Below are 12,550 nucleotides of genomic sequence, written 5' to 3' on the forward strand. Positions count from 1 at the left end.
TTAATTAATTTGTGTAATCACACAGGCCTCCCCCGCAAAGCAACAAATGTCAAAACACATACGTGAGCATTGCCCAAAGTTCGAGGAAACATCGTCAGCAACGCAGAGAAAATATTTGAACATTATCAGCCTCAGCGTGCACGGTAACGATGTTTTACTCAGATACGAGGCGATACAACTAAAAGCCGATCGCACGCGCTCGAATGTTTCATTGCATTCCTGGAGGTGGGGTAGGTTCTCTGACGTCATAATACCGCTAATATATATACAACTTTTGGGATTCCTTTGCTAAAAATAAAGTTCTCAATGATATAAATTGATAAGAGACGAGAGGCTGAAGCAAAGAGAAAGAATGCCTTTCCGTGCAACAAAGATTAATTGGTACATGTGAATCTTTGACACCCCTAATAGAAAAGTTGGTTTCACCCCCTTCAATAACTCTCAAGAAGCAATATTAGTTTTGTAGACGCAATCAGCAACTTGTAAGGATACCATCAAAATGCCAGCAAAAGTGAGTACCTTTTTAATGTAAAGCTGCTATAAACTGTTGAATCTGGAGTTTATAAATTCATTTATGATTTAAATAAAGTAATGTGAAATTCGGCAAAACTCTGTGCATGAAGAGAGGTTTCTGTCAATATATCAATCAATAGATTAAATCTATAAGAAAACCCAGACCAAACGTTAGAAAAAGGAAGTCTGCGATGCATTTGACGGTGAATGGATTGTATAAAGGTGAATGACATGCTATATTACAGGTATATGAGCAAATAATGAAATTTGTGTAGAAGAGTTTTATTAGAACAGCGCTTGCAACAAATCTTGTTCTGATAAACTTGATGCCAAAATGAACCAAAATTGAAAAAAAAAATCTGCCAAATTTTTTTAAGGCAATTTGCTCTCATGAAAGGAATATTCAAAGAATCTTCTTCTCTCAAAAAGCTATCTTAGATTATAAATACATAGATATGTTCCCAGGGTAAGTATACCAGCATTTTTTAACGTCAAGGGCATTTGCAAAATTTTATGAAGATTAACTATTCCGAAATGATAGATCTCATCTGGCCGACTGTTGCGTCGGAATGTCTGTCTGTCTGTCTGTCTGTCTGTCTCTCTCTCTCTCTCTCTCTCTCTCTCTCTCTCTCTCTCTCTCTCTCTCTCTCTCTCTCTGTACTTTTGTACTTTACTAGAGGTAACAAAATGCAGTCAGTCTACGATATGGATCTGTTATGGTGCCTTATTTTTTCAAGGGTTTGACGTAAAGCTTTTCTTGTAATGATGATGTAAATGCATTAATCATAATCTCTCTCTCTCTCTCTCTCTCTCTCTCTCTCTCTCTCTCTCTCTCTCTCTCTCTCTCTCTCTCTCTCTCTCTCTCTCTCATGTAGAACAAGAATTGTCTGGACATTTTCATTACTCGCAATTTGCTCAATGACTATAAAACCAAGAACAAAACGTCTAAAGAATGCGTGAATTGAAGGCATCTGGGCTGTAACTTTCAACTTTCATTGTAAAATAATTTCTTTTTTTGTCTTTTACAACTGAGTCATAATGGTGAATATATAGAAGGTAAACAGCATGCACGCTCGCGCCAAGTTTTACATGTTCCTTAACAGTTTGTGTAATGCGATTTTCAAGAGATGGAAGTTATTTTTATTTAAAACGAGTTAAAAATAAAAGAAGAATCTGGCAGCCATACATCGAGTGCATGATTACAAAAGATGATCTTTCTTGAAACAAATGGCGAGAGAGAACTGAAGTATGTTTTTATCGTTAGAACTGGGAGAAATTGGCAACACCCTTTTCAATAGTGGGAGGATTAAATGTTGCATGTAGAAAGGGAAAATGTGAGCTTTGGAAATATTTGTTGTCACGATCCTGTTTGCACAATGAAGTAAAACCCAACAAAGTTATCTTTAAACGTGTTCGATTTATGTCCGAGTTTGTTTTTTGTTTTCTTTATGTTTTGATTTGTTTTGGGGGTTTTTTTTGCTCGACTATAGACATAGCCGGATAGTACAAAGAAGGTATTCCTTAAATGAAAATCAGTAAGAATTTATATACATGTATGCAATCCCTCGTCGATGACAGAGAAGATGTTAGAAGAGGTAATATTAATTGAAATATCATATATGTCATATATGACGCTCGTGTTCTCATTCAGGTCGTAGCCTAAATACTCCCTCTCTCTCTCTCTTCATCTTCCTTTCTTCCTCTCTCTTGTTGACGTGGTCTCTGACTGTCGTTTTGACCACATCTTGTTGATTCTGAAGAAGCTTCCGGAGGTGTGTGGTTTGTATCCTTTACAGTACAGGATGTGTGATGTTTGTTGTTAAAAATTCAATATTATAAAAAAGTGTTAATGAGAGAGAGAGAGAGAGAGAGAGAGAGAGAGAGAGAGAGAGAGAGAGAGAGAGTGATCGCTTTATCCATAGGATGCTGTCTTTTTCCAATTCATCTCGGTCGGATTGCACCAATAACTAATTTAGAAGAAAGAGAACGGTTCCGTTCAAAGAAGTGAGCAATCATTGAATTATTTTTAATTATACAATTTTTGCAACGCCCAAAATGATTTCGATCTGTTAATTCACTTACGTCTGAGGCATATTTCTATTTTTTCATCTGCATATTGAAATGGATTCTCGTTTGAAAGACTAGTCTTAACCTGTAAAATGTTAAGAATGACCTTGAAGTGTATGGCAGTATAAAGACTGGTTTGATTGATGCGAGAACATGGTGGCATGATCCCCGCCAAGGCGTCCAGGGCAAAATAAACACACCGCGCGGCCTCCACCACGAGGTATACAGCGCCAGGCTAACGGGCCAGTGTTTGTTGAATGATACTCACCAGAACTAGCTACAGTTGTTTCTACGTTTCCCCGTGTAATGGCTCGGGGTTAATTACTGTGTGTAGGTAAATAATACCCTTGTGATTGATCCATGATGAAAACAGAATCCGCTCAGTTTGCTCTGCTTCTGGGAGATGAAAAGAGAGAAGGGGGTGTTTGAATGGAAAATAGTTTTTGACACGACGCTCTCAGTAACTATCAAGCCATATTTTCAGATTTTTTCAGCAATGCACTTCGCCTGGATTTTGGATAACGATTTGCAGGATCGCACCAAAGCTTCATCTTTTGATGAGTGAAGGCAAACAATCATATTGCACTTTATCTGATAGCATCAATGGCCCGCTCAAACAAAGAATACAGACTATGCGATCTAACACAAATTCTTAAGACCGTTATGTCATTAAAATGTCGGACAAATCGTTCAGCCTATAAATACTTGAACATAACCAATTTTATTTCAATGATAGAATTATGTTTAGGTCCAAATATAATATCGTTTTTTTTGGTCTTTTAGTTATTCATTTTTTCTAAAACATGTAATAGATTTTTTGTGAGGGGTGTGCATGGTGGTTTCGGGGGATTTAACATGGTGCTTGGTTTTTGTTTTTTTTACACCCCAAGATTTTTTCTCGAAAGCGTCATTAGGTCTAGTATGGATTTTAGAGCTTATTTTCCCAGACACTTGTTGCATTCCCCACCCCTATGGCAGTATGTAAACAGATACATCCAACTGATAACCGATTATCGCAAACAAAACAGAAGGCCTCGTCTCTGGCCCTCGGTAGAACTACATCTCGTGCGATGACCGCGGTCAGTGAAGGATATTTACAATACATAACAATACATGTGACATCAGCTTGCATTGTATCGTAAAGTCCCCCTTAGGATGTCTGATTAACTTAATAATCTCTCATTTCGACAGGCGAACTATCCGAATAATCCTCTTACATAGGACACAAATATGTGCGGATTGTGTTTAATGTGTGTTTTGCAAAGGTCTAGAAATATGAATAGGGTCACGCAGTCGGCATTCAAATTAGTGTGACGAGAAAAACACAATAGAATTCTTCTGTATATAAATAAGTCTACTAATAAAGTGACTGACCCTTAATACATGAGAATTTCTAAAAATATCGTGTAAGTGACGTGTAATGGGAAGGGAGGGGGCAATCATCTCTTGGTCGATCTACCATTAGGATTAGGATTGTATATCATGAGCTGGTAAATACACATTAAAAGACATAAATTGCATGTAAAATACGCAAAATATATCCAGTATAAATGAGTATTGAAGTAGCCATCTTGGTGCCATCTCCTTTACTCATTTTCACCCTTTATATCAGATGCATATCATTCATGGATTGCATTGCAGATTCAATTAAACGATGTAGACATTCGAGTAGCCATGTCGGTGGTATGGATGGTGAAATTGGTGCCATGTTGTGTATTCTATTTGCCATCTTTTTAATCTGATCTCGTCAAAACAATACAGAAGCCTGATCTCAGCTGGATAAATATTTTGTGAAGGCACATTATCAGGGGGCACCAACCGTTCATTGATCAATGTGAAGGCATTACATACGGTATAGGGCACATAGGGGTCGGTGGCCAGTGGATTATAAAGTGTTTTTTTCTCTGGTGGAGGAAACTGAAAGCTGTACGAGAGAGAGAGAGAGAGAGAGAGAGAGAGAGAGAGAGAGAGAGAGAGAGAGAGAGAGAGAGAGAGAGAGAGAGAGAGAGAGTGAGAGAGAGAGAGAGAGAGAGAGAGATTTTGCAAAATTAAATTAATTTGAGATAAATATATTGATAAAAAGAGAGAAAAGAAAGGAGAGATTTTAAAAATGAGAATGTTTGATGTAAATGAATGCCTTAACATCATCATCATTGCAAGAAAACAACTCCGCCAAACCCATACGAAAAAATAAAGCACCATGCATAACAGATCCTTATCGTTGTGGCGTGACTGCATTCTTTTACCTCTAGTAGAGTACAGAGAGGGAGTGAGAGAGAGAGAGAGAGAGAGAGAGAGAGAGAGAGAGAGAGAGAGAGAGAGAGAGAGAGAGAGAGACAGAGAGAGAGAGACAGATGGACAGACACTCACAGATATAAACAAACATGATATAACATCGGAGAGAGAGTATGCATTGGGAGATTAAAGTTAAGGTACTTTATTCGATAGAGTCGTGTTATGTAGAAGACACATACAACATTTAATTAAGTGCTCACGTTGCAGGTTAACGAAACTCTAAACCTGAAGTGTTAAACCCTTTGACTGTTTATTCAGTGGGGCGTGTGTGACAGCGAGTAACCGAGAGGCCATTAAAAACATCTTTGCACATTTTTTCAACAACGGGCTTAAACATATAACCCGCCAGTGTATCACATTAGAATGCATTTAATTACCCGTTTATGCTATCAAATACCAGTTCATGAATCATCGCAATTTGTTTTTTTTATCAAATTGAGGAAGAACTGGCATTAAATTGACCAATTGAGGGATTAAGATGGCTAATTATTACATTTAGTTTTTTTCTGAAAATTAATTGAACATGATAATTGATTAATCAAAATACAATAATTTTTTGGAATGTGCTAAAATTAAAGATATAAATTCACAGCTGGGCTGTACTGTAACTGCTGCATGGAGTGTACAATTCATTGTATTATATACTTCACCAAATTATTTCGATCATTACAGCGCTGACATGCATGTGATAGCTACAGAGGGTCGAATGGAAATTGCATTATTTTACTAGATATATAAATCATGATCAGCTTTAGACCGCGTGTTTAAGTGATGAAAAGCTTTTATAGTTTCCGTTCTTAAAAACTTGAGAACACCCCTCTTCACTTTTCTTCTAAAATTGAAACACATTTCACATGTTTGTTTTAAGAGAGACAAGGAGTTAGAGGCGCAGGCCCTTGACTGGATCGAGGCCAACCTGGGGGAACCCGTCGACAGGAAAACCCCGTACGAGGACGTCCTGAGAGACGGCATAATCCTGTGCAAGTAAGTTACCACAGAACAAGTCAGCAGGAGTTACCCCGCTTATTTATGTTTTGTTGAACATTTTATACATGTTTCATAATTATACACGTACAAGTTAATGTTAATGTCCTCTCCTCTTTCACCAGTCCTCTCTCTCTCTCTCTCTCTCTCTCTCTCGCTCTCTCTCTCTCTCTCTCTCGTGTAGCGGCTTAGGTCAAAATTTCAGCAAGATATTTCACTTGTGGAGACAAGCACCAAATTTTGCATAAAGGTTCCTTGAACATTACTTGATTAAAAAAAATCGTTGGCCATTCAAGGTTTGGCCCTTTTTTTTAAAGATGGGCGCCTCTTATTTCAAAATGGCATCATCCTGTGCAAGTAAGTGACCACAGAACAAGCCAGCAGGAGTTACCCCGCTTAGTTTATATTCTCCATTAGCTGTCTATATTGTTGAACATTTTATACATGCATCATAATTATACATGTACACGTACAAGTCAATGTTAATGTCCAATCCTCTTTTACCAGTCCATTATCCTCTCTCTCTCTCTCTCTCTCTCTCTCTCTCTCTCTCTCTCTCTCTCTCTCTCTCTCTTTTCACCATCTCTTTCTTTTCACGCATTAGCCAGTGTAATTGCTTTCGAAAGCTTTTTATTTATCAGGTCTCCCCTTACATACATATGTACGTTTTTTCTGGAAGGTTAAAATAAGCATTGATCCACCTTATGTCGACTCTCTCTCTCTCTCTCTCTCTCTCTCTCTCTCTCTCTCTCTCTCTTTTCCTTTTTTTCTCTGAAATGCCTGTTTAAAGTTGGTTTCACAGTATTCTTTCCTGACATTTTCAGCTTGATGAACAAACTGATGCCCGGATGCATCAAGAAGATCGACAAGAAAGGAGGCGGATTTGCGCTCATGCAGAACATTGAGCGATTCCAGGAAGCCGCTAAAAAGTATGGCGTCCCTGTCAACGAGGTGTTCCAGACGGTGGACCTGTGGGAGAGGAAGAACATCCCCCAGGTCACGCTCTGTATTCACGCCCTGGGACGAGTCGTAAGTATCGCCGACGTTGAAAAGATGTACTAATGATCACGGTCTGTATCCACAGGACGAGTCGTAAGCATAGCTGAAGTCTTTAAGATCACCTTAATCACGCTTTGTATCCGCGCCCGGGGACGAGTCGTAAGTACACCCGACGTCCTTCAGATTATCCTAATCACGCTCTGTGACCATGCCCTTGGTCGTCGTAAGTGTCCTTAAGATGATCGTAGTAGTTGAACATGAAGTTCAGACTTGTATCCCTTTGTCACGACATTTATTAGTATATGAAGATTTTATGACGGAAAGGGATCAGGAAAATGTTGAAAAAAATCTTTACAACTAAATATTTTTAACTTGTTCATATTAAACACCAGAGACATCTGCACAGTACTAGAAAGTCCTTATAGCTACGTGAATCAGCAGCAGAAGAGATCAAAACTTTTCTCTATAATGATTCGATTGTAAGTCGGCGTATAGCTCCAGCATTACACAAGCTGTCCTAATTACTCATTATTTTGTCCTTCACCAAATAGTCCATGTAATTCGTCTACGTTCATACCAAATTACTTATCGCATAATAAGTTCGAGAAAAACATCAATATAATTCCTGAAGAAAAGATGTAGCCCGGCCTAGACTAAGTTCTAGTTTATCGTAGGCGTAAAATTTGATTGCATCCCCCAAATAAGATTTGTCTCTTATGAAGTATTCTGATTATATGATCAAATACGTCAAATAGACTTCATAGATCTAATAATGCCAATATTGTGGTCTTATTGGCAATATCCTTATTCACTGTGATGGAATCTGGTTGGAAGTTGAATAAATTCCAAAACATTATAAGGAGAGTAAGGTTCAATTTTTTCCAGGACAAATTTTATCAACTATCATTTGATAAGTCGGCATATGCGCGGATTCAGATATTTTTATCTGGGATTGGGGGTTGTCTCGGGGAGAATTATGTTTTATTGCCTATTTACGGTACTGTACTTTGTGTTTTATTTGGCAAATACTCTAGATCCACGCAAACATCATACATGTTAATTTACAACAATCAAAATATTTCTATTCCAGGCGCAGACTCGGCCAGACTACACCGGACCTGTGCTGGGACCGAAGATGGCCGAGAAACAGAGTCGGGAGTTTACGGAAGATCAGCTCAGGGAAGGGAGAAACGTCATTTCCTTACAATACGGAAGTAACAAGGGCGCAAGTCAGGCGGGACTGAACATGGGAAAACAGAGAATGATCAACGATTGAAGGATTAGGTCCGAGGGACTCCGAAAGTCTCGTTAACATTAAATTATGATTTCTTTTATGTTTCATTAGACGATTTATTTTATGCGTAACATATCATACATGTTTTGTTTTCATTTGTTTTAGAGTTTGAATGATTTGCCTTCGGTTAATACATTATACGTAGGATTTGTAATGAGAATGAATTATAGATGTATTAGACTGAATAATGTTTGTTGAACATTGAGTTTCTTTTTAACGATACTCCTTATCGATGGTTTTAATGATGAGAAATTAGTGACCACAATAAAACACATGATGCCATCTTGTTCTTTGTTAGTGTGTCCCTCAGTGAAACAATGATTCAATGCACTGTCAATTTATTTGAATTGTTATTTGCACCAGAGAGACACTGTAGCTCTATCAATACATGTAACATACACATCAACCATTTATAAAGGGTTTACAGCCGGTTTGTGTTCAACTCACTAACCCGTGCAGCTATTGCTTGACAGGTAAGCAAAATAGCGCATGGGCCTCTAGATATTATAGTGTCTGAATGTTCACTTTGATTCACAACCACCTGACGCAAAATATTTTTCTCATCATAAGAAATATATACTATCTACCTAATAATACATGTATTTTTAGGTAAAGGGTGTGTATTTTTTATTAAGAGAAAACATCAGGTGCCTGTGCTTTGATTATAGTCTCATTATGTTCAGTGTGACCTATTTTTAGAATTGTTATATTTTAATAATAAAATGCTTTTTTGTGATTCATGCGAGTATGAAGGTAAGCATTACAGAAAAAATATATAGGACCTACATAACTTTTTTGTAACAGTTATTTTTTATCGCTACCTACATAGCCCACATGAATCACAAAAAAAGCATTTTATGGTTTAAATATTTACATCTTCCTTGAAAAATCCATTGAATTAATCATGTTTAGAATAAGTAAAACTAAACGAATTATTGTTAAAGTACATCAGTACTTTAGATAAAAGATAGCTGCAGGTCTGTAGCTCCTGGTCTGAAAAATTCCTATCGGTCGACCCAGGTCGTCCATCTGAATTCTTTCAGACCGGGAGCTACAGACCTGCAGTTAGATAAAGGAAACAGCCAGATTGTCTTATATGGGAATTGTAAGTCTGACATCGTCATGATTATTTCATGCAGCCTGTGTTTTTTCTTAGAAAGCTGAATGTTTTGACTGGTTGATAAACTGGTTAGAACTGGATAGTGTACAATTCAGTCCTGTCAGTTTCTAGTGAACAATAAATTACAATCTGTTTGCCTATGAAAGAGAATTTACTCAGTAGATAGAGAATAAAACATCAAACTATCAAATAAATGTTCCGAATGATTAAGTGCCTGTGACTGCTAGGTAGGCTTTTTGGGGTTTATTTCCTTTCTAAATACTGATTTTAACTAAAGTACTTGGATAAAGATAAATGTAACAGATGCATATCATATAAGTAATTCTAAAATTGAATATCAATAAAGGAAGGGATATAAAAAGAAAACAATTTCCTATTCAAATTAACAAGTAACAGCTTGATATTCAAAACAACATTACACACGGATCAATTTTCATTTTGAAGGTCGATTTTATTTAACAATTTGATGGATGAACAAAAAATCACAGCCAGAAACTCAGATTTCCTTAAACAACAAATAACACAGGTAATATACTCGATATATACAACCAACAGGTGACCATTACATAGTAACATACACATAAAATAATGCCAGCCCCGAGGACATGGGGACCTAGTCATAGGGACACACAGGGTATACATAAAAATCATAGCAACCTGCCATAAATGCTGGAATACAGGTAAAAGAACAATAGATAAATATATACAGGATATTTCCTCTCATGTCATGAGATGGTTCAATTCCAAAAATAAACCTATATGAATAATGTTAAAATATAGAATATGCAAGTTAAAATAACAATGCTCTCTTCAAATATAATATACATGTATTGCATCATTTATTGATAAAATGACATAATTGTACAACACCTGGAATTCATCTATGATGCATATAGTTTGCAAAATCTAGTATATTTTCTTAAACTGAACAAATTTATCAACTTAGGTTAACACACTGTATGAAATGTTTTTTATGTATTTTAGATAATGATAATACATTACACTCATCAAATCAACAGGAGTATGTGCATGCTCAAAGCAGGTTTGGTGGAGAAAACTTCAATCTGTTGAATAAAATGATTAAAATTGGAATGAAAAAAAATGTACCCATGCTGTTTTATAACTATGATTCCTGCTTGTAAAACTATGAAGCACCAGAATGACAGTTTAATGTTTTACAAATGGCTGGTAAATGCACTGATATATTATGCATATATTCACACTGACTTCAGGCAAAACACTTGATTCAGTAAAAACGAAAATTAAAATTCCAAATAAGAACACTAGAACAGCACTGGAAAAAAAGGAAAAATGGAAGGTGGCACTGAATATACATCTATTTGGGGCCAAACAACTGATGACATAGAACCATTTTAACAAGAGCTTGGACTTTGGTACAATGTAGGCATAGTTTGTTCAAACAGCAATGTGATGTAGGCCCATTTATTTTATTGCTGGCTGCTCAGCCATAGCTGTTGGAAATCAACTACCGGTAGATTTGTCTGGCATTTGAGCTAAGATTACCCAATCTATGTATATTTCACTTGAAACTCATGTCATATTTAAATTGCTTTGATGCAAGAAATAGTTATGTCCAACGGAAAGTCCAAGGGCCAGTTAAAATGGTTCTACAATTGTACATAGTACTTTAAACCATTTTCAAAATTAAGTGCAAAAAATTCAACCTAGCTTTGGAAAAAATAAATATCTTTTCATTTCATTTGATATTATCCAACTATCTTTCTTAGAACAATCCGAAAAAAGTGAAGATAATTTGACAAAGTAAAGGAGTAAAAATACATTATTGCTCATTTAAAAATAAATGGTGGCCATTATTGCTTTTACTGTAAATAGCCCCAGGTCAGATGGGTTTAGTGGTAGCACAGTCATATTCTGGATAAATGGGTTACTATAAATAGCCCCTGTCAGACGGGTGGGGTGGTGACGTGTTGATACTCGGGGTAGACCTGGACGGCCGCGTAGGTCACGGGGAAGAAGGACAGGATGATACTGAGGGCGGCCATGAACAGGAAGAAGAGGACGGTGGCCAGACGCAGTTTGTTACTGGCCGTCTCCCACTCAGGGACATGCTCCCACAGCTTGGACAGCACCGCCTCACGCAGAGACCTGTCAATGGAATACAATGATTAATGCACATATTAAATACATCCATTTAGGAAACAATGCTTAATAATGCATTCATACAGAGAAGGTTATCACTTCTTTACACACTAAACAAAGTAAAGTTCATTGGGGGTTTATTTCTTATCATTTTTTAGAGAGAAGAACCAAATATGAAAGATGTCATACATGTACTATTACTACAAAATCTTACAAACAAAGTAACAAAGGTTGATCTTGCCAGCATTTCACTGAACATAATGATGAAATGATGGGAAATAATCATAAATTAATATCAATAACGACAAGATGTACAAGTAGGATGAAGATCCTATAGTCATTGTGTGAACTTCCTGACATAAAGACAGCACAGTTTTTCCCATCATGCTTTGATACTGACACTTCCTGTGCGTTGTCCTCTTCCTCCTCGTCACACTTGTCACGTAGCTCCTCCAGCGTGTCCGTGATGGAGTTCTGCTGGTCTCTGAGCTGCTTCAGCTGTCCCGTGATCTGGGCCTTGTAACCCTGCTCAAACCTACAGTTACAGAGAACAGGTCATTATAAAGTGTTTCAGTTTAAATAATTTTGAGGTCAGTTACACAAATGTCAGTGCAAAAATTTATATGGTATATATAGAAGTTATTCCCCTTTATATTATACGAAATGTATGCAATTTTACTTCATCATACCAATTACAAATGATTTCTTTATGCATCAAAAGTTGAAAGCTTCAAATGTAATTATTTAACATGTAATTTTCTACACCTTGATGTTTTGGCATCAAATCTGATGGCATCTACTACCTACCCTTTCTGGAAAGCCTCTTCTTCCACTGAATGTTGTTTGGAGTTAGTTCCAGTGGACTTACTAGAAAACAATGTAAACAACATAATATGCACCAAACTAATGGTATGTTTCATATACTATTATATGTAATACATAAAAATACAAGTACTGGTACTATAAGTTGTCCAAATGATAACTTAATTCTATGTCCATAGCAATGCCTGGCATCAATACTAGATATAGAGAGTATGGACCGCTTTGTCACAAGACAAAATATACCCTACCATGATCAGTTATATTGCTCTTTAGCAGGGCACAAAAACATAATCTGGTTAAATATGACATAATAACTTGTTTTATAAAAATCATTC

The 12,550-nt window shown here is 36.8% G+C and overlaps 2 protein-coding genes across 8 annotated transcripts in view; one reads left to right on the forward strand and one right to left on the reverse strand.

Annotated features, from left to right (window-relative positions):
• The first annotated feature begins 73 nt into the window (after nucleotides 1-73).
• Nucleotides 74-8,434, forward strand: LOC105334846 (myophilin). Its single transcript, XM_066070558.1, has 5 exons — nucleotides 74-230; nucleotides 459-511; nucleotides 5,744-5,859; nucleotides 6,684-6,888; nucleotides 7,949-8,434. Exons 2-5 carry the CDS (start codon nucleotides 500-502, stop codon nucleotides 8,132-8,134), a joined length of 519 nt encoding a protein of 172 aa, XP_065926630.1. The 5' UTR covers nucleotides 74-230; nucleotides 459-499; the 3' UTR covers nucleotides 8,135-8,434.
• Nucleotides 8,435-9,698: 1,264 nt separating this feature from the next.
• LOC105334848 (inositol 1,4,5-triphosphate receptor associated 2) overlaps nucleotides 9,699-12,550 on the reverse strand; it is a 56,705-nt gene continuing 53,853 nt past the window's right edge. For all 7 annotated transcript variants that reach the window (XM_066070566.1, XM_066070569.1, XM_066070568.1 and 4 more), the window contains 3 exons: nucleotides 12,201-12,260; nucleotides 11,794-11,928; nucleotides 9,699-11,399 (listed from right to left, as the gene is read on the reverse strand). In XM_066070566.1, coding sequence (XP_065926638.1) covers nucleotides 11,198-11,399; nucleotides 11,794-11,928; nucleotides 12,201-12,260 — 397 coding nt within the window. In that variant the 3' untranslated portion in view covers nucleotides 9,699-11,197. The remainder of the gene's footprint in view (nucleotides 11,400-11,793; nucleotides 11,929-12,200; nucleotides 12,261-12,550) is intronic.

This window comes from Magallana gigas, chromosome 9 (assembly GCF_963853765.1).
Source record: "Magallana gigas chromosome 9, xbMagGiga1.1, whole genome shotgun sequence".
NCBI classification, from domain to species: Eukaryota; Metazoa; Mollusca; class Bivalvia; order Ostreida; family Ostreidae; genus Magallana; species Magallana gigas.

Bases quoted from the DNA above. Each gene is read 5' to 3' on its own strand.
- LOC105334846 (XM_066070558.1), top strand. The intron at 5,860-6,683 runs GTAAGTTACCAC...TGACATTTTCAG, and splicing joins GACGGCATAATCCTGTGCAA to CTTGATGAACAAACTGATGC. The intron at 6,889-7,948 runs GTAAGTATCGCC...TTTCTATTCCAG, and splicing joins TTCACGCCCTGGGACGAGTC to GCGCAGACTCGGCCAGACTA.